Below are 21892 nucleotides of genomic sequence, written 5' to 3'. Positions count from 1 at the left end.
TGCCTCCCTGCTGCCCATCCTCCACTCTCCTTCAAGCCACAGCATCCCTGCCTTCCCTCTACTGGAAACCCACAAGCTCTCTGACTTGTTTCTTTTGTCTGCTTCCTCCTGGTGTGAGGCATAAAATGCCAATCTCCCCCCCACCCATATCCTTTATTCCCTTCTTATATGGAAAAGGAACCCCTGATTTTTAGCCAGGCATAAAGCTACATTTCCCAGCTTCTTTGCTGCTAGATGTGACCATGTGCTTAAGTTTTGGCCAGTGAGGTGTAAGCAGAATGGGTGTATGAGACTTCTTGGAATTGTACCTGTAGGGAGATGGCATTCCCTTTTTTGTCTCTTCTTTCCTGATGGCTGGAATGTGAACATGATGGCTGGATCTTGAGCAGCTATCTTGGACCATGAAGTGGAAGCTGTGCAGCGAAGATGGCAAAGGAGAAAAATAGGAGCCTGGGTGCCTAATAAGTTTGTGGAGCCACAATACCAAGCTTGCACTCCTCTCCCAACCTTGTTCACATGAGAGAAACAAATCTCTTTCTTATTTAAGCCACTGGTCTTTGGAGGTTTCTGTTAACGGCAGCCAAACCTAATCCTAACTAATACAAAGTATGTGCATGGGTGTGAGCAGGCTTATACTCGCGTGTGTGTGTGCAAACACGTATAAGCAAGTTGATGGGAAAGTAGCAGTGTGGATAGTCATCCACTTGCCTGTTATTATTATTTTTTGGGGGGGGTAGGAGTTTATTTATTTTTGCTGTGTTGGGTCTTCGTTTCTGTGCGAGGGCTTTCTCTAGTTGTGGCAAGTGGGGGCCACTCTTTTTTTTTTTTTTTTTTTTTTTATAAATTTATTTATTTTATTTTTATGTATTCTGGCTGCATTGGGTCTTTGTTGCTGCACCCCGGCTTTCTCTAGTTGCGGCGAGCAGGGGCTACTCTTCGTTGCGGAGCACAGGCTCTAGAGTGCAGGCTCAGTAGTTGTGGCACACGGGCTTAGTTGCTCCGCGGCATGTGGAATCTTCCCGGACCAGGGCTCAAACATGTGTCCCCTGCGTTGGCAGGCAGATTCTTAACCACTGCGCCACCAGGGAAGCCCGGGGGCCACTCTTCATTGCGGTGCGAGGGCCTCTCACTGTCGTGGCCTCTCTTGTTGTGGAGCACAGGCTCCAGACGCGCAGGCTCAGTAATTGTGGCTCACGGGCTAGTTGCTCCGCGGCTTGTGGGATCCTCCCAGACCAGGGCTCGAACCCGTGTCCCCTGCATTGGCAGGCAGATTCTCAACCACTGCGCCACCAGGGAAGCCCGCCTGTTAACATTAATTGTACATCTGTCATGTGCACCTCACCCTGACAGGCCTTATGAGAGAGGCAAAGATGAACAGAGAGGGACCCTGCCCCCGAGGATTTTTGTTGTTGTTGTTGTTAGAGGATGGTTCTTAACCTCTTCTTCCTTAAGAACCCTAGAGGATCTAAGGAAAGCTTATCGATATTTGAACACACATGCACACAGAGTTTGGATTACAATGATCAGGTTGGAACCTCCCAGAATGCACCTTCTGTTCTGTCATCATTTCTATAAAACACCAGCCCGTTTCTGATCCCTGCCAGAGACGGAGCTGAGTTCGCAGCCAAGGAAGACTGAAAGCAGGGCAGACCCAGACAGGGACAAAACTGACCCAAACTGAGAACCCTGGAGATGAAAGAGCAGTGATTACAATACAATTTTGATCACCATGTTGCATAACAAATTTCCCCAAAACTTGATGACTTAAAGCAACACACATTTATTATCTCCTAGTTTCTGAGGGTTAGGACTTCAGGAGTGACATAGCTGAATAGCTCCATCTTGGGGTCGTTCATGAGGTTTTGGCCAATATGTCTGCCACGGCTGAAGGGTCTGCCTCCAAGATGGTTCTCTCACTCAACTGTGGGCAGGAGACTTCGGGTCCTCATCTGTGGGCCTCTCCAGAGTTGCTAGAGTGTCTTTATGACATGGCATTTGACTTCCTTAGAATGAGTGATGCAAACAAAGGCAGTGTGGAAGCCAAAATATCTTTTATGACCTATTAGCCTTGGAAATCACATACCATCACGTCTGCCCCATTTTACTTATTCAAAGTGAGTCGTTAAGTGCAGCCTACACTCAATGGGAGGGGAATTAGATTCCACCTCTTGAGAAAAGTATTGTCAAATAAACCGTGGACATATTTAAAAACCACTACACCAAGAAATGCTCTAATTACTGAAGTAGTTTGATAGCAGGAAGAAATTGAGAACATTCTAATCCTGGAAAGCTATGTCCCCTGGCAGGGTTTATGTGTTGGGCTATTGTAGGTTTGAGTAATGTGAGTCAGTCTTCCAGATCCTGCTTAACTGTGGGTAAGCTGACATTATTAAGATCTTGGTATGATTTCAATCTTTTGAAATTTGTTAAGATTTGTTTTACGGCCTAACATATGATCTATCCTGGAGAATGTTCCATTTGCACATGAGAAGAATGTGTATTCTGCTTCTGTTGGATGGAATATTCTGCAAATATCAGACCATCTGGTCTATCGTGTCACTTAAGTCCAATGTTTCCTTACTGATTTTCTGTCTTGGTAGGCTATCAATTGATGTAACAGGGGTATTCAAGCCCCTTTCTATAATTGTATTGATCTCTATTTCTTAACAAATATCTTTTGTAACAAGTGTTAACAAATTTAAGAAGACTGAAATCATATCAAGCATATTTTATGACCACAATGGTATGAAACTAGAAATCAATTACATGAAGAAAACTGGGAAATTCACAGATATGTGGAGAATAAAAACCATGTTACTGAATAACCAATGGGTTATTAATTAACCCATTAATATTAAAAGAAAAAATTTTAAATGCCTGGAGACAAATGAAAATACAACATACCAAAACTTATAGGATGCAGCAAAAGCAGTTCTAAGAGGGAAGTTCATAGCAATAAATGTCTAGCTTAAAAAACAAGAAAAATTTCAAATAAACAACCAAACTTTATACCTCAAGGAGCTAGAAAAAGAAGAACAAACAAAGACCAAAGTTAGCAGAAGGAAGGATATAACAAAGGTCAGAGCAGAAATAAATGAAATAGAGACTAAAAAGACAATAGAAAATATCAATAAAACCAAAAGCTGATTCTTTGAAAAGATAAACAGAACTGACAAACCTTTAGCTAGACTCACCAAGGAAAAAAAGAGAGAGGACTCAAATAAATGTCAGAAATGAAAGAGGAGATGTTGCAGTGGATACTACACAAATACAAAGGATTATAACAGACTACTATGAACAGTTATATGCCATGAAATTGGGCAACCTAGAAGAAATGGATAAATACCTTGAAACATACAACCTTTAAAGGCTGAATCATGACAAAATAGAAAGTATGAACAGACTGATAACTAGTAAGGAGACTGAATGAGTAATAAAAAAAAAAAACCACCTTCCAACAGGGACTTCCCTGGTGGTCCAGTGGTTAAGACTCCATGCTTCCATTGCAGGGGGCACAGGTTCAATTCCTGGTCAGGGAACTAAGATCCCACATGCCACATGATGTGGCCAAAACAAACAAACAAACCCTCCAACAAACAAAAGTCCAGGACCAGATAGTGAATTCTACCAAATATTCAAATAATTAATACCAATCCTTCTCAAACTTCCAAAAAAATAGAAGAAGAGGGAACACTTCCAAACTCATTTTTCAAGACCAGCATTCCCTTGATACCCAAACCAGACATGGACACCACAAGAAAAGAAAATTACAGGCCAATATCCCTAAAGAATATAGAGGCAAAAATACTGAACAACAACATATTAGCAAACCAAATTCAACAGTACATTAAAAGGATCATACACCATGATCAAGTGGGATTTATTCCAGGGATGCAAGGACAGCTTGTCATCCACCAATCAATCAATGTGATACACCACATTAACAAATGAAGAATAAAAATCATATGGTCATCTGAATAGATGCAGAAAAAGCTTTTGAAAAAATTCAATATTCATTTATGATAAAAACGCTCAAAAAAAAAAACTCTCAACAAAGTGGGCATAATAAAGTCCATATATGACAAACCTACAGCTAACATCATACTCAATGGTGAAAAGCTGAAAGCATTTCCTCCAAGATCAGGAACAAGACAAGGATGCCCACCCGTGCCACTTTTATTCAACATAGTATTGGAGGTCCTAGTCAGAGCAATCAGACAAGAAAAAGAAATAAAAGGCATTCAAATCAGAAAGGAAGAAGTAAAAGTTTCATTATCTGTAGATGACATGATACTATACATAGAACCCTGAAGACTTCATACACACACACACACACACAAACCCTGTTAGAACTACTAAATTAATTCAGTAAAGTTGCAAGATACAAAATCAATATACAGAAATCTATTGCATTTCTATATACTAATAACAGAATATCAGAAAGAGAAATTAAGAAAACAATCCTATTTACCACTGCATTGAAAGGAATAAAATAGGGACTTCCCTGTTGGTGCAGTGGTTAAGAATCCTCCTGCCAATGCAGGGGACATGGGTTTGAGCCCTGGTCCAGAAAGATCCCACATGCCTCAGAGCAACTAAGCCCGTGCGTCACAACTACTGAGCCTGTGCGCCACAACTACTGAAGTCTGTGTGCCCTAGAGCCCACGCACTGCAACTACTGAAGCCCGTGCACTCTAGGGCCCACGTGCCACAACCACTGAGTGCATGCTGCAACTACTGAAGCCCGCGTGCCTAGAGCCTGTGCTCTGCAACAAGAGAAGCCACTGCAATGAGAAGCCCGTGCACCGCAACGAAGAGTAGGCCCTGCTCGCTGCAACTAGAGAAAGCCCACACAGAGCAACAAAGACCCAATGCAGCCAAAAATAAATAATTTTTTTTAAAAAAGAATAAAATACCTAGGAATAAATTATACCAAGGAAGTGAAAAACCTGTACACTAAAAAACTGTGAGACATTGATAAAAGAAATTGAATACACAAATAAATGGAAAGATATTCCATGCTCATGGATTGGAAGAATTAATATTGTTAAAATGTCCATATTACCTAAAGCAATCTACAGGGGCTTCCATGGTGGCACAGTGGTTAAGAATCTGCCTGCCAATGCATGGGGCATGGGTTTGAGCCCTGGTCCGGGAAGATCCCACATGCCGTGGAGCAACTAAGCCCATGCGCCACAGCTACTGAGCCTGTGCTCTAGAGCCCATGAGCCACAACTACTGATCCCACGTGCTGCAACTACTGAAGCTCATGCGCCTAGGGCTTGTGCTCCACAACAAGAGAAGCCACTACAATGAGAAGCCCGTGCACTGCAATGAAGAGTAACCCCTGCTCGCTGCAACTAAGGAAAGCCCACGTGCAGCAACAAAGACCCAATGCAGCCAAAAATAAATTAATTTAAAAAATAATAAAGCAATCTACAGATTCAATGCAATCCCTATCAAAATTCCAATAGCATTTTTCACAGAAATAGAACAAACGATCCTAAAATTTGTATGGAACCTGAAAAGACCCAGAGTAGCCAAAGCAACCTTGAGAAAGAAGAACAAGCTGGAAGCATCATGCTCCCTGCTTTCAAACTGTATTACAGAGCTGTAGTAATCAAAACAGTATAGTATTGATATAAAAACACATAGATAAATGAAACAGAATAGACAGCCCAGAAATAAACCCACATATATATGGTCATTTTATTTTTGACAAAGGATCGAAGAACATACAAACAGGAAAGGACAGGGTCTTCAATAAATGGTGTTGGGAAAATTGGACAGTCACATGCAAGAGATGGAAACTGGACTACAGTCTTACACCATACACAAAAATTAACTCAACATAAAGACGTGAATGTAAGACTTGAAACCATAAAACTAGAAAACATAGGCCGTAATGTCCTTGACATAGGTCTTGGTGATGATTTTTTTGAATCGATACCAAAAGCAAAGGCAACAAAAGCAAAAACAAACAAGTGGGACTACATCAAACTAAAAAGCTTCTGCACAGCAAAGGAAACCATTAACGAAGTGAGAAGGCAACCTATGGAATGGGAGAAGATATCTGTAATTCATATGCCTTATAAGGGGCTAGTATCCAAAATATATAAAGAAGTCATTCTACTCAATAGCAAAAAAGCAAACAATCCAGTTTAAAAATGGGCAGGAGATCTGAACAGACGTTTTTCCAAAGAAGACACACAGATGGCCAAACACAAATGAAAAAATGCTCAACATCAGTAATCATCAGGGAAATGCACATCTAAACCACGAGATAACACCTCACCCCTGTTATAATGGCCATCATCAAAGACAAGAGGTGACAAGAGGTGACAAGTGTTGGTGAGGATGTGGAGAAAAGGGAACCTTCATGCACTGTTGTTTGGGATGTAAACTGGTGCAGCCACTGTGGAAACCAGTATGGCGGTTCCTCAAAAAATTAAAAATAGAACTACCATATGATTCAGCAATTCTACTTTTGGGTATTTACCCAAAGAAAACGAAAACGCTAACTTGAAAAGATATATGCACCTCTATGTTCATTGCTGCATTATCCACAATAGCCAAGATATGGAAGCCACTTAAGTGCCCCTCACTGGTTGAATGGACAAAGAAGATGTGATATATATACATATAATATATAATACATAGTATTCAGGCACAATATAATATTATAAAAATTATAAAATATTATATATTATTATAAATATATTATATATATAAAAAACAATATTATTCAGCCACAAAAAGAAGGAAATGCTGCCCTTTGCAGCAATGAGGATGGACCTTGAGCGTATTACACTTAGAGAAATAAGCCAGAGAAAAACAAAATACTGTGTAAGTTCACTTGCATTTGGAATCTAAGAAACAAACTAGCCAAGCTCATAGATCCAGAGAACAAAATTGGTGGTTGCCAGAGGTGGGGGGTGAGGTTGGCGAAGTGCGTGAAGGGGTCAAGGAGTACAAACTGGGCTTCCCTGGTGGCGCAGTGGTTGAGAATCCACCTGCCAACGCAGGGCACACGGGTTCGATCCCTGGTCCAGGAAGATCCCACATGCCACGGAGCAATTAAGCCCGTGCGCCACAACTACTGAGCCTGAGCTCTAGAGCCCGTAGGCCACAACTACTGAGCCTGCGTGCCGCAACTACTGAAGCCCACGTGCCTAGAGCCCGTGCTCCGCACCAAGAGAAGCCACGGCAATGAGAAGCCCGCGCACCGCAACAAAGAGTATTCCCTGCTCACAGCAACTATAGAAAGCCCACGTGCAGCAACGAAGAACCAATGCAGCCAAAAATAAATAAATTAAAAATAAATAAATTAAAGAAAAAAAGAAGTACAAACTTTCAGTTATCGGATAAAACCCGAGGCGGAACTACTGCTCCCGAGATGCCCCACGCCCCACCCCGCCCCAGACACGGAGGCGGGACTACAGCTCCCGAGGTGCCCCGGGCGCCACCGGTCCGTGATTGGCTGAGCGGCGGTCAGGCGTGCGCGGTTCGCGCAGGAGGCGGCCCATGGCTGCCCTCGGCGAGGCGGCGGCGCGGTGGGCACCCGGACTGTGGCGGCGGGCGGCGCGCGCGGCCGCGGGGTTTGGGGGCCGCCGTTTTGCGAGCGGCTCGCAGGTGAGGGCGGAGGGTGCGGGGCGGCGGCGGGAGGCCGTGAGGCCTCGCGGGCCGGGCTCGGAGCAGGGTGTCCGGCCTCCGGACGTCACTCCCCCCGCTCTGCCCGCGTGTGGTGACATCACGTCCCCTGGGGCCCCGCCGCGCGGGTCCCTGGCTCCCCGGGGCTCCGTCCACAGAGCCCGGGGGCGAGGCGTGACCCCGTCGCTCGCGGGGGCGACCGGGGGGCGGGGACGCGGGCCCCCGTGACTCGCCCGCCGGGATGTGATCCAGGAGGACTCTGCGGCCCCCGCCCCGCGGGTCCTGACTTTCCGGACTTTCCCGGTGGAGAGAGTAGGAGGAGGGAAGAAAGGATGCGGCACCGGCTAAGGGATCAGTCCTGCCCGGGCCGCTTACTGCCTGTTTGACTTAAGGCAAAGTGCCGCTGCCCCTCGGTGTCCGCAGGGGACCCCTAAACCCGCGGGTGCTTGAGTCCCACAGCCGACCCTGCGTCCGCGGACTCGGCATCCGCGGACCCGGCAACCCCCATGGTGTGTGAGGTTTGCGATCAGCAGTTGGTTGAATCCACACATGAGGAGCCCGGGGTTACCGAGGGCCGACTGTATCTTTATTGAAAAATACTCGCCTGTGAGTGGATCGGCACAGTTTAAACCTGTGTTGTTCTAGGGTCAACAGTACTTAGCTTTCTAAGCCTGGCTTTCCCCGTGTGTGTACCAGGGTTAGTCCTTACCTTGCAGTGTTTTCGCTAGAGGGTACTTGGGGTACTCTGTGTGATGTAGGCGCAGTGCTTTGCACGGTCACCGCATGCAGTAAATTCTTACAAACATGGAGCTGGTTGCAGTGGACAGTGTGCTGGACGGTAATTGTGATGCTGTTGTTGGAAGCACACCAGCCAGTTCCAGATAAGAAGCAAAAACACAAAGGAACATCTTAGTGGTCCCTTCATTTAAAACTAATCTGAAGACCACACTTCTTTTTTTTTTTTTTTTTTTTTTTTTTTTTTGCGGTACGCGGGCCTCTCACCGTTGTGGCCTCTCCCGTTGCAGAGCACAGGCTCCGGACGCGCAGGTTCAGCGGCCATGGCTCACGGGCCCAGCCGCTCCGCGGCATGTGGGATCTTCCCGGACCGGGGCACGAACCCGTGTCTCCTGCATCGGCAGGCGGACTGTCAACCACTGCACCACCAGGGAAGCCCCCACACTTCTTTTTTTTAACTTTTTAATTTTAATTTTTTTTGGCCACGCCATGCGTCTTGTGGGATCTTAGTTCCCCAATCAGCGATTGAACCCAGGCCCTCGGCAGTGAAAGCACGGAGTTCTAATTCACTGGACCACCAGGGAATTCCTAAGACTGCACTTTAAAAAATTCATGTATAGTTGATTTACAATGTTGTGTTAGTTTCAGGTAGACAACACAGTGATTCAGTTATACATATATATTCTTTTTCAGGTTCTTTTCCATTATAGGTTATTACAAGACATTGAGTATAGTTCCCTGTGCTATACAGTAGGTCCTTTTTGTTTATTTTATATTTAGTAAAAATCCACACATTTTATCACTGCCACAAATATGAACTTTAATTAGAATATCTGCATAATACCCAGGACTAGTTTAAAAAAACATGAAGTGAGAAAGAAGAAAAATCAAAATACAGATACAGAAGAGAATGAAAAGAAAAAAGAAAAAAAAAGAATGAAAAGAAAAAAATCTAACCCTATGTCCTTTTCTCGAGGTGCCTTCACTCAAAAAAAAATTTAATAGATGTTATTCTTTTAGAGCAGTTTTAGGTTTTCAGGAAAGCTCAGCAGAAAGTGTAGAGAAGCCCCACATACCACCCCTCCCCATTTCCCCTCTTGCTAACATCTCACAGGAGTGTGGCATGTTTGTTAACAATTGCTGGGGGCCTTTCATTTCTAGGTGGCTGGGTGCCTGGTTCTCTGTGTGCGCTCACCTGAGGGGTTGGGGGTCGTGGTTACACACTGCACAGAACAGATGAGGGAGCGTCGGGGATATTGCTAAATTGTCCAACAGATGAGGGAGCGTTGGGGATATTGCTAAATTGTCCAACAGATGAGGGAGCGTTGGGGGTATTGCTAAATTGTCCTGAGACTTCCTTGTTCTAAGTAGCAGGGTCTGTGGGTTCTTATGTCTAAGAGAGCAAATCTTGTGACTATTTAGGATATGGTCACTAAGACCAATAAAACTGTATGGTTAACCTTGGCAGCCATCAGTACAAACAAGCTGTTTTATTTTTTTAACTATGTAATTGTCAAAAATCTAAGAACAATATTATGAACTCTAAACCCCATCTTCCATATTCAGCAGTTATTAACATTTGGCCGCACTTGCTTTGCTTATCTCCCCCCCCACACTTTTTTTTTGTGTGGCGCTAAGATTTTAAAACAAATCCCTGATTTCTTGTTTGAATTCTTCTGTGTGTACCTTTAGGAAAATAAGGGTATTTTGAACGTAAGCACAGTGTGTGTGCGATGAAAGTGGCTTGACTTAGCTGGCGCCAAAAAAAGGAAAATGACAAACAGGTTAGGTTGGATTTTTCTGACAACTGAAAAACATCGTGTATGTTAACAGTTCATAAAATAAGAAATGGGATGAATTTTTAAAAAGGATAGCGTTCAACTTTGTAAATCCAAGAAATGCAGATTGAGAGGAGATAGCCCCTTTTTTAAACTTTGAAATTAACAAGATGTTTGATACTTAAACTCTTTGATACTGTGAAAATCATCCTTGGCAAGGGTACCAGGGTCCATGTGAGTTGATACTGTTTTGGAAAACAACTTGTCAGTAGGTGTTATGTCATTGTAATGTTTGCACTTTTTTGGCTTATTACTCTTGCTTTTAATAATCTAGCTTAAAAGGGCTTCCCTGGTGGCGCAGTGGTTAACAATCCACCTGCTAGTGCAGGGGACACGGGTTCGAGCCCTGGTCCGGGAAGATCCCACATGCCGCGGAGCAGCTAAGCCCGTGCGGCACAGCTACTGAGCCTGCGCTCTAGAACCCGCATGCCACAACTACTGAGCCCACGTGCCTAGAGCCCATGCTCCGCAACAAGAGAAGCCACTGCAATGAGAAGTCCGCGCACCACAACGAAGAGTAGCCCCCGCTTGCCACAACTAGAGAGAGCCCACGTGCAGCAACAAAGACCCAATGCAGCCAAAAATAAATAAATTAAAAAAAAAAGAATCTAGCTTAAGGAAAAGTCCATAATATGGAATAATCAGTAAGCATGAAGACTTCCTTATAGCATAATTTGTAGTAGCAGAAATGTGGAAAAACCTAAATGTCTGAAATAGGGGAAACCTAATGGTAGCGGAGTATTCACTCAGGATATTATGTAGCCAGAAATATGTGTAGGTGGTGGGTCTGTGTGTATCGATATGGAAAGATAACCAAGGGATACCAACGAGCAAAAGCAAGATGGGAAAGAAAGCACAACGTAGTACCCTTTGTGTGTTAGCTAAAAGGTAAGAAAGTAGAACCATCCATGAGAAGTTTCTGGAAAATACACAAGAGGGGATGGTACTGGGCAGAGGTGGAAGCAAGAAACTTAAAAATTCTTTTATGTATCATCTGTAGCAATTGAGTGTTTTTTTTAAAAAAACTCTGTGTGTGTTGTTACGATAAAACAAAATTCTAAAAGATGGTTATGAAGGCTGTTGTAACAGATAAAAATGCTTCACGTCAAGCAAAAAAAAAAAGATGCAAAATTGTACATATAAGGTGCGGTCATAGCCGCGTGACAAACGTAAGAATAGAGAAAGGAGGTGAAAGGAAATACTGATCGGTTGTTTTAGAGTGCTGGGCTTGTTTCTGAATTTCTCTATTTGCCAATTTAAAAGATTCCTTTATATTAATTATGCAAAAATAACTTTAACAAAATAGTTATATGCTTAAAAATACCTGAAAAGGCTTAATTCTTTGTTGCAGATGGATTTGCCCTGTCGGCAACCCCAAGTCCTCACCTTGTGTTCGAGGCCCGGGCCGGCCCGGGGGTGGGGATGAGGCTCCCCCGTCCCCTCTGCCTCGACTCAGGGGCCGTTCTCATCTCCCCTCCGTGCAGAGCCCTCCCACCTTCGGGTTCCTGTTGGACATCGATGGGGTGCTGGTTCGGGGCCACCAGGTCATCCCCGCTGCGAGGGAGGCCTTCCGCAGGCTCGTGGACCCCCAGGGGCAGCTGCGGGTGCCCGTGGTCTTTGTCACGAACGCTGGGAATATGTTGCAGCGCAGCAAAGCCCAGGAGCTGTCAGCCCTGCTGGGCTTCCAGGTGAGGAGCGGCCGGAGACAGGAGGCGGAGGACCTGGTTCCCGTGGAGCCCCCTCTCCAGCCCTGTGTCCCCTGCCCTGTGGGGGGACAATGTGGATGAGCCCAGTACACATCTTCCTGCCGGAAAAATAACGTGAAGTTCAAGGCCAAACTCAGAGGGCAGAGCCTCGTCATCAGGGTCATTTTTTATGAAAATGTACACGTCGAGAACAGAAATCCCACCTGTGGACTTGGCCGTTTCCGTCTTTCCTCCTGGCCTCAGGGACGTGTGTTTCTAAATCTCCATGCACTGGGTGGGACTCTGAAGTGACAGCCCTTGTTTCTCATAAGTAAGATGTCACAGCTCAACGAGCTCTGTCCCTCGTCACCCACCTGCAGCTCCCACCGTCCCCGCATTGACGCGTTCTTTGTTGGCAGTGGATTTGGTTCTTGGAAGGAGTCCTTTGGAACCGAGAGAGTAAATCCCATGCCGATCAGCTGGGAGACACTGCTCGGGGAGGAGGCCGGTTCCTACCCTGGTGTCTGGACAGTGGGGCTGCGCGGTTGCCATTAGCATAAATGCTGAAAAGCCAGGTCTTCACGTAGAACTGAAAATAGTCAGAGGTGGAGGCGGGTCTGAGCTCAGGCACGAGCCCCGTGGTTCCCAAGTCGGGCTGAGAAATCGGGGTGTCGGGAGCTGGGCCGGTGGGGCCCATGGTGGCCACATCTCCTGCGGCTCTGGTGTCCGGGTCCCCTCACACCTGTTGGAGTAGTTCTGGAAGGGTTGGGCCCCCCTTCTGGGCAGGTTTTTCCTTCCCGGGCCAGGGAGCCAGCTCCCTGCTGCTGCCCTCACCTGCCCTCACACGCGTGTCCTCTGCCCTCCATCTCTCGGCGGCCCTGCAGGTGGAGCCCGACCAGGTGATACTGTCCCACAGCCCCATGAAGCTCTTCTCGCAGCATCACGACAAGCGGATGCTGGTGTCTGGGCAGGGGCCCCTGGTGGAAAATGCCCGAGCGTATCCTTTTGCTGCTCCCTGCTCTGCTGTCCTTGCCCGGCCGAAAGGACCGGGGTCAGGAGCTCAGGGCGCCCGTGGGAGGGAGGGAGGGAGGACACCTCCCAGGGTGGCCAGCCCTGGTTCCCCGGGGGTTCCCGGAAGCCAGCCCACCGCCTCGGGGCCTGCTGGGCAGCTCGCAGAGCAGATTCCTGCCCGTTCCTGCAGAGTCTGACTCACTGGGTCTGAGAACCCAGGCGGTTCTGTGGTTCGGTTTGGGACCCACGGCTCCCTGAGCGTGTCCGCAGGGAGCTCAGCCCCGGGCGTGTGCTCAGTAGGGAAGTGTCCTGCTCTGAAGCAGCTCGTTCCTCTGCTGCTTCCGCAAACCCAAGGGAGCTGAGCGCCGCCTGTGCGTGGCTGCGTGCTCGGGGCCAGAGCAGCATATGGCTGGTGCTTCATCAGGGCTCCTGCTTGAGGTGGCGGAGGGACACGCCAGGAGCAGTGCAGGAGCGCTCAGGACGGCGTGTGGCCAGAGGCTGGGAAGAGCAGAGTGGGTCTGAGCGTCACAGATGCAGGGGGGGACCACCCTGGGGCGGGGGTCACCTGTGGCTTCATGGGGGCTGGCTGTGCCACAGGAGGGGACGTAGCTGGGGAGCCTGCCGAGAGGAGGCTGGGAGGATGCCCGGAGCGCTGGGCTCGGGAGCCTCAGCCGTGAACGCTGACGAGTACGGGTCTGTGCGGTTGTATTGCTGACGGAAGCATCGTTCTGGGGAGATGTGTTTTGAGGTGATCTGAACCTGCGTCCAGTTAAGACTGCCGGTGGGGTCTGAGGACAGGAACACGGCAGCCGGTGTTGGAGGGTAAGGCTGCAGCGGGCGTGCTCCCCACGGCCTCCCTTCTGGCTGAATCGGGTCCATCGTCCAGATTTAGCTCCGGTCTGGCTTCTCCGGACCCTGCTCGGCTTCCTCCCCGCCGAGGAGTCTCCTCTGAACCATCCTCAGAGCCCTGCTTGTCGTGGCCCTGGGCCAGCGTGAGCTTGAGGACGGGGCTTCCTGTGAGCCTTTGTGCGGGTGGTGCCCAGAGTAGGCCAAGCCCCCGGGTGTCCCCACCGCCTGCGCCCACGCCTGCCTGCAGCGCTCCTGGTCGGCGCTGGCCTCACGGGGCTCTGTCTGGGGTCGGGGAGGGTGGGGTTGATGTGGGCTGCGGTGGGTCCCTCACCTTAAAGGCGTCTCCCCGGCACTGGGCAGCTTTGCTTCCTGACCTCCTTCCAGACTGGGCTTCAAGCACGTGGTCACAGTGGACGAGCTGCGGGCGGCCTTCCCTGTGCTGGACATGGTGGATCTGCAGCGGCGGCCCAAGACCACGGTAATGGGACACGCTCGGGCCTCCCCGCTGACCCTGCAGCCCTTCCCTTCTCGGAGGGCAGGGCACGTCTGGCCGAGGCCTTTGTTCCCGGACACATATTGTTGGGGGTGGTGAGCAGGGCTGTCCCCTCTCTCCAGAGCCCTCGTGTCCCCTCCAGGTGGTAGTTTTGTGATTTACCAGCTTCCCGAGTCGCTTGGAGAACCGCTAGTGTGAAGTTAATCGCTGCTCCGCTGTCCTGGAGCTCCTTACAGAGGGCTGGCCTGGTGGCAAGTGGCTTCCTGTGAGAGCACTGGCGGCTCTGAGCGTCTGCTCGGGTTCCTTTGGGTTTGGCTCGTATTTGAACCTTATCTTTTCCGACCAGCGGTCACGGGGCCTCTCGTTGACCCTCTAGGGTGACCGCCCGTCTCCTGATGCCCCTTCGCCCCCTTCTTCCCTGCGTGAACTCTGTGTCTATCACAGAGTGTCTGTCACCGCCTGTTCGAAGTCAGTGCATGTCAAAGTTTGATGAACTGCAGTTATAAACAGACAGGCCTGCTTTTGTTTGTCTGTGTAGCTCTAGTCCCCCCCCACCCCGAGCTTTCTGAGGGCTCCCCCACCTTTGAGCTGCGCGTGTCATGTGCAGAACCAGGTGCCAGAGTTGGCATGGCTCTCAGAGCAGCGCAGAGACAGTGCCGCCCCCTGCCCAGGAGCCCCCTGCCCAGGAGCGCCCTGCCCAGGGCCGCGGCTCGCCCCAGCTCTCCGCTGGTTACTGGCAGAGCCGAGGGCAGGGGAGCTGTTCCTAGAAGGAATGGGCCCCCAGGCCGTGGTCCAGTGATGGCCCCGCCTCCTGAGTGATGTCAAGCTCCCGTCCCTTCCTGGGCTCACCTCGTCCTCTGCCACCTGATTCCAGACTCACCTCCTGTCCTTGCTGGAGGAGGACAGCTGAGCAGCCGTCCCCTGGCTGACCTACACGCTTGGTGCCTGCCGGCCTGGGGTGTGGCCGGCCTGAGTGCGCTCTCCTCCTGTCCCCGAGGACCTCTGCCCTCAGTCCTGTCCGTTTCTCCTTGGCCTGGGCTAGATCGAAGGGTCTTCCGTCTGTCAGGCACGTGTCTCCCCTCCCACCCCTTGGAAACCGGGCGTGGAAGGTGACTGTGGCATTGACGGGCTTGTTCTTTGTCTCTCGCAGCCCCTCCCAAGGAACGACTTCCCTGCGATCGAAGGTAACGAGGTCCCTGCGTCATGTGGGCGGGCTGTCCCCGCAGGCCCTGCAGCCGGGCAGTGTGGCTGGAACGTTGGGCGCTGGGTCTCCTGGGCTCTGGTCTCGGGTCTGCCGGTCACTGCCTCTGAGACATTAGCTGCTAAGCTTTCCTTCCCCGCGTCACTTGCCCTGTTGTTCCAGGAAAACCTAAGTGCGGAAAACCTAAGTGTGGAAAAAAGCTACCTAAGGAAGCCTGGTGCGGTGTCTCTCAGCCCTATTAAGCCCAGTTCTCCCTGGGTAACAAAAGTATCGTAATGTCCCCTTTACTACCCTAAATGAATGCTTTCCTATACGCAAATATTAAAAATTAATTAATTCATGGTAAAGCCCTAATTGTAATAGGGAGAAATAAAAGGAAACGTTTTTTAGTAAGGTCATCTGCATTTCAATACGTAGTAATTATCCAAGAAGGCATAATTAAGTAGCGAAGTGATTATACCAAAGGTAGAATCCCCATGAACACTACAGCTACCAATGCAGTGTGTTTACAGGCGTGTTTCATTGGTGACTCAGAAATTAGGAGCGGTGTTGGCACTGGTGATGCGGTTTTCCAAAATGGGGAATAACTCTTGGCAAAGCTGTGAAAAAATAAAGTACGTCTTCTCTTGACTAACATGATAGTTGTATTTTTGGAAAAATCAGTGCTTATGAAAAGTCTAGCAAAAAATACTTTGTGTGGAATAGAATTAGGGTTTCGGCTCAGTTAATTACAAGCAAGTTGTTCTCCTGTGTGAGTGTCAGCTATTAATAGACGTGGGGAAGGTTTTGACTCTGCAGAATGTCCTGCAGTCTTCTCCCGGGCCTCCCCAGGAGTGTCAGTCCTTGCGACAGCTGAAGCATGTCCCGGGGGTGGCCTGCGCACTGGGGCCACGGTCTGGCCCAGCTCCCCAGTCTTGCAGCTGGCCTTGGTGACGCGTGTGCAGCATGGCTTCCGTGCTCTGTCAGGTCTCATTTTATCCTCCTCCCAGCATGGGTGTTGTCCTCACGTAGCTGAGGAAGCTTAGACATGGTGAGAACTGGCCCACAGTCCCAGAGGGACGTGGACAGCGTCAGGCCTGTGACCCCGTCTCCCCGCCGTGTGGCCGAGTGACCCCTGGGGCTTGGGGGACGTGGCCGGGCAGGTGGGGTGCTGGGCAGGGCGTCGGTCAGCAGGGGCTGCTGCTTCTCTGCCTCTAACCCTCGGGACGTCCTGGTGGACACACTGAGGAGCCCTTGGGAGCTCCTCCTGGGCTCGGCTTCGTCCACCTCCTGGGACCCACGCCCCCAGCGGGGCCATGCACCCCAGGCCTCCTGAGGCCCTTCCACGCCCGGCTCACCCCACCCCCACTCTGCAGGGGTGCTCCTCCTTGGGGAGCCCGTGCGCTGGGAGACGAGCCTGCAGCTGATCATGGACATCCTCCTCAGCGATGGGAACCCCGGCACCGGTCTGGCGACGGCCCCCTATCCCCACCTCCCTGTCCTGGCCAGCAACACGGACCTCCTCTGGATGGCCGAAGCCAAGATGCCCAGGTGAGGACTCGGGGTCCCTGCCTTGGCCCTGGGGGCCACCACCAGCTGCCTCCTGGGCAGTCCTGCTGACGGCGCCTCGAGCCGCCCCAGTGCTCTGGGCTCAGACCCCTCCTCTAGGCCCTGGAGTTGCCATGGTAACCTGGCCTCTGGGAGCCAGGTAACCTGGTCTCCAGGGTCACTTCACATACTGATTGATAAACGAAAACTACCACACACTGAGCAGGGAAGGTGGATCGAGATGGTCTTTAACCCCCGGCCCCGACAGAGTCTAACAGGACGTGCTTCTTCTGGCTAGAGGAACCCAAGTGATGCTCAGTTCCTGTTATCCAGCTGCCCTTCCCTCGCTGCCTTCACCCTGTGGTGCTGGCTCTTTCACTTCTTTGTTTCCTTCTGCCCATAAGACGTTGGGGAGGGGAGAGTAGGTGTGATTCCGAGGCCCCTGGACCAGTCACTTCCTCAGAGGCCCTCAGGCTCCAGGCAGGCCCCCACCCCGTCCGCCCGGCACTGAGCACAGCACAGGCTGCCGTTTTGCTGGCCCTCAGGTTGCCTTCCTGGAGGGGCAGCTGCCGGTGCTATGTGGCTGCTCTTGTCTGCGAGGCCAAAGCCTGGAGTTTCTCCCCCTGCCCTGCCTCCCAGTGAGCTGTGTGGTGGATCCGTCACTGAGGGCCCGAGGGCCAACACTGAGCCCAAGGAGATGGGGATCACCGTGTTCTCTCTCAAGTGCATTTCTGCAGCTCGAGGTCAGGTATTTTTTCTGGAACATTCTTCCTAGAGTTCGGGTTTGCTGACACTAGGTGAAGGGGGTTGGTTATGTAGGCTGTGGACTGAATGGCAGGAGGCAAATTACTATTTATAAAGCAGATTTGAGATCACTTTTTCATTCAATAATTTCAAAATTGAAAGTAGAATTCAGTATATGCATAAGTGACACTGAAATGTAACTTCAAGATACTGAACAGTATCCAATAGGATTTGATTTAGCAGCAAGGGATGAAAACCCAAAAGAAAAGAATCTTAAACGAGATGGTAGTTTGTTATTGTGAAAAAGTCCACCCATCAGGGACACAGGCACCTTAGCCCTTTACTGTGTAATCCAAAGGGCTGCCTGATCTCCAGCCATCGTGTCAGCATTCCAGTCAGCAGGAGGGAGTACGGGGAGGGTAGAGAAGAGCACCCCCTCCCCAGTTTCCAGGCTCCTTTCCAGGAGGGTAGTCCAGCACTTGTGATTCATTGACTCTTAGGCTGTAGCTTAGTCACTGGCCATACGCTTAGCTGCAGTGGGGGCAGGGAGGGTGCTTTCTGACACTCGGTGGCAGTGTGCTCAGTGACATTGGCACCGAGGAGTGAGGTGGGATGCCAACCGGTATTCTGCCCAAGTCTAAGGCAGAATTGAAGCTGGGTCTCTGGTTCCAGCTCCACACCTTGGGCAAGCTACTCCATCTCTGGGCCTCAGTTTTCTCACCTGTGCAATGAGGAGAATAACGCCATCTCATCGGGTTTTTCTAAGGGTTGAACGTGATGTGCCATCTCCAGCGCTGGGACAGCGCTCAGTAGACGTTGTCAGATAGTCGCAGGCCATCAACACACATCCTAAGCGTGACGGCCTCTCACCAGAAGTGATTCGCTTTGCCCTGTCACCGTGCTCTGTGCCACCGCGAGAGGGTGGCACACAGGGCATGCCTGAGCCTTGGGGCCCGGGGAGGGGACCGAGCGCCGCTTTTCCTCTGGCAGGTTCGGCCACGGCACCTTCCTGCTGTGTCTGGAGGCCGTTTACCGGAAGGTGACGGGCAGAGAGCTCTGCTACGCGGGCCTGATGGGCAAGCCCAGCCTCCTCACCTACCAGTACGCGGAGGGCCTGCTCGCCAGGCAGGCGGCGCGGCGGGGCTGGGCGGCCCCGATCCGGAGTCTCTACGCCGTGGGGTGAGCCCCGCACCCCTCCTCCGCCCCCTGCGACGCGGCCCCCTCCCCCAGTGGTCACCCCTAGCCCCCGTGTCCCCGCCCTTCCATCCTCGAGACATGCCCCCCCGCAGTGGTCACCCGTGGGCCCCTGTGTCCCCACCCCTCCATTCCCAAGATGCGCCCCCCTCCCCCAGTGCTCACCCCCCGCCCCCGTGTCCCCGCCCTTCTGTCCCCAGAGACGCGCCCCCCTCCCCCAGTGGTCACCTGTGGGCCACCCCTCTCCCCACCCCCCCGCCGTCCCCGCACCTCCACCAGCGCACTGAACTGCGCCTTCTCTCCCCAGTGACAACCCCATGTCCGACATCTATGGGGCCAACCTGTTCCACCAGCACCTGCAGACGAGGCGGGAGGGGGCGGCCCGGAGCTGCACTGCCATCCTGGTGTGCACCGGCGTGTACAGCCCCCAGGCCCCAGGGCCCGCCGCTCCCGCCCTGGGTGGCGAGGGGCCTCCGTTCCATGGGCACCGGGACCTTGGCTTCAACCCGGGGCTCCTGCAGGCGGCCCACGTGGTGAGCGACGTGCACGAGGCCGTGCGGCTGGTCCTCGGCAAGGAGGGCTGGGCTCTGTAGCAGGGAGGGAGGTGGGCCCGCTGGCTGCCCCCTGCCCACCGCCTCCCCGCCTCCCGGCCAGCATGGTGACACTCTCGCTCCTCCTGGGCGGGGCCGCACAATTGTTCCCGGGGTAGCATTTGGGTATCAGCCTCAGATTTTTCTAGGCTGGTTCCTGTCTGCCTGTGCTGGCAGCCTGACCCCAGGCTCGTCCTCACTCTGGGGGTCTTCTGCAGAAGAGGAGGCGGTGCCCGCCTCTGCCCGCTGCCAGCACGGGCTGTAACTCACTCTTAGACACTACTTTTTATGGTAGTTTAGCTTATTGCCCAGAGACTTTGGACTTATTTTTTTAAGTTAAAATAATTGTAATAAATATTCATTTTGCTGTCTCTTGTGAAGCTCTGTCTGGAATGTACTGAAAAGTCCTGTGGGGGAAGGCTCGTGGGCCGGCGGGGTGGGTGACCTTGAGGCCCAGGCGCTGGTGGCATTTCAGTCCCGTGAGCGCTGACCCCAGCGCACCGCAGTCTGGGCCGCGAGCCCCGAGGCCTGCCGTCGACGTAGCCGCTTCCCTGACGTGGAAAGAAAGGAGCTTTTCCTCTGGCGGCTCTGAACCCGTGTGTCTCGTACTTCTCCCTGTCACGGTGGCCTGGTGAGACCCTTCAGCACAGCCCCGTCTGACCCCAGCAGCACCGGCCAGCTGCTCCCTCCCCTCTCCAAACCCTTGTCCCTGGGCAGCACCTGGGCTCCAGGGAGAGGCGAGCGGTGCCCTGCCCTTGAGCGCCAGGGCTGGGCCAGCCCACCTGCGCCCCCAGCGCCCCCAGACAACAGCAGCTCCTCCCCGTGTGCAGCCCGGCCTCACCTGCAGAGCACCCGGGCCAGGGCCCCTCCAGGCCCCGACGCCCCCGGCAGGTCTACCCTGCTGGGGTAGACGCTCCCCACTGGTCTACCCCACAGGCCCAGTCAGATGGGAGGTCTGGTCTTTCAGAGGGTCAGGCCCCCGTGACTTCTCACCACAGCACAGGTGCCCCCCCTCCATCCTGTTCCACCACTTCCCCTCCACGTTTCGTGGGTCCTCCACGTGCCCTCCTGCCTCAGGGCCTCTTGCACTCGCGGTTCCCTTCCTTCCGACATCCGCGAAGCTCTGTCCCTTTTTAAGGGTCTGGGAATTGTCCCCTCGGAGAGACTCCCTCAACTTCCTATAAAAAGCAGCGCTCTGGGACTCCCCTGGCGGTCTAGCAGTTAAGACTCTGCGCTTCCGCTTCAGGGGGCACGGGTTCCATCCCTGGTTGGGGAACTAAGATCCCACGTGACGTGTGGTGCGGCACGAAACAAAAAACAAGACAAAAACAAACAGCGCTCTCTGCTGTCCTGCGTCATGTTCCCCACGGTCCTTATCACCCCATCACCTGTATTTACTCCTTATTGCCCATCTTCTGCTAAACTACGAGCACTGAGGACTGTCCACGCTGGTTCCTTCTCGAGTCCCCACACCCCCATGCCGGGCGCCTGCAGGCCCTGGGGCCCCACGTCGCAGGCAGCTGTGGCTTCTCGCCTTTCTGTCCCTTGGGGGTGGGCTGGGGCCCTAGCTCCCAGCTCACAGCCACGCAGCCGTGGGCGATCCCCTCCCCTCTCCAGCTCCTTCCTGTCTGCGGACTGGCGTTGGCGAGGTGGACTCCACAAAGGAGCTATTTTAGGTACCTCACTGTGTCATGTGGGATTTGTTCAGCTGCCTATTTCAGAAGCCTGACCACAGTGGCTTGAATGCTTTCTAAGCGTCAGGACGTTCGGAGCAGGCGTCTCAAGCACTCCACTCGCCCACAGTGCTGGTGTGCAGGCCCGCCCACCTGCAGCATGGCCCCAGCATCCACGGAGAGAGGAGGAAAGGGCGAAGACAGAGCAGGTGGGGCTGGACTCCCTTTAAAGAGCTTTCCCGGAAGGCGCACCTCGCTGGGGACTCCAGTCCTGTCCGGCTGACCAGAGGCGGGGCCCGGGCACACCGCTGTGCCGACAGAATCAGGGCTTGTTCGTGAGGAAGGCGAGTAGAGGGGACGGCGGGCAGGCGGGCAGCAGTTCAGCCGCTGGGACCGAGCTCTGCACTGGCTCTCCATCTGAGTGCCCGGAGGACGCTGAGCCACTGGGTCTGGAGGCCTGCGATGCACGTGCTGGCCTTTTCCAGAGCACCTTACACAGGCATCCCTGGTCCAGGGTTTGTCAGAGCCTCTCAGAGCCCCTCGCGGAGACACGGTTCTCACCACCCCGGTTTATAAACGAGGGCACGAGGCAGGCCAGTGATCCCTTCCTTTCAGAAACACTGACTGAGGACCCACTTGCTGCCAGGCCCCATGCCGGGCGCCACAGCAGCGACCAGCCATTGGCAACCACACCTGCCCTCG

General features: G+C 51.9%; 1 protein-coding gene across 1 annotated transcript; it reads left to right on the top strand.

Moving 5' to 3' along the window:
- The first annotated feature begins 7480 nt into the window (after positions 1-7480).
- Positions 7481-19897, top strand: HDHD5 (haloacid dehalogenase like hydrolase domain containing 5). Its single transcript, XM_032646006.1, has 8 exons — positions 7481-7632; positions 11708-11911; positions 12793-12905; positions 14153-14246; positions 15412-15445; positions 16818-16992; positions 18724-18912; positions 19235-19897. The coding sequence occupies exons 1-8, from the start codon at positions 7525-7527 to the stop codon at positions 19518-19520; spliced, it is 1203 nt and encodes a 400-aa protein (XP_032501897.1). The 5' UTR covers positions 7481-7524; the 3' UTR covers positions 19521-19897.
- Positions 19898-21892: the final 1995 nt, after the last annotated feature.

The sequence above is a fragment of the Phocoena sinus genome, chromosome 10 (genome assembly GCF_008692025.1).
Source record: "Phocoena sinus isolate mPhoSin1 chromosome 10, mPhoSin1.pri, whole genome shotgun sequence".
NCBI classification, from domain to species: domain Eukaryota; kingdom Metazoa; phylum Chordata; class Mammalia; order Artiodactyla; family Phocoenidae; genus Phocoena; species Phocoena sinus.
The sequence above is the reverse complement of the archived record's forward strand: the minus strand, read 5'-3'. Positions and strand labels throughout refer to the sequence as shown.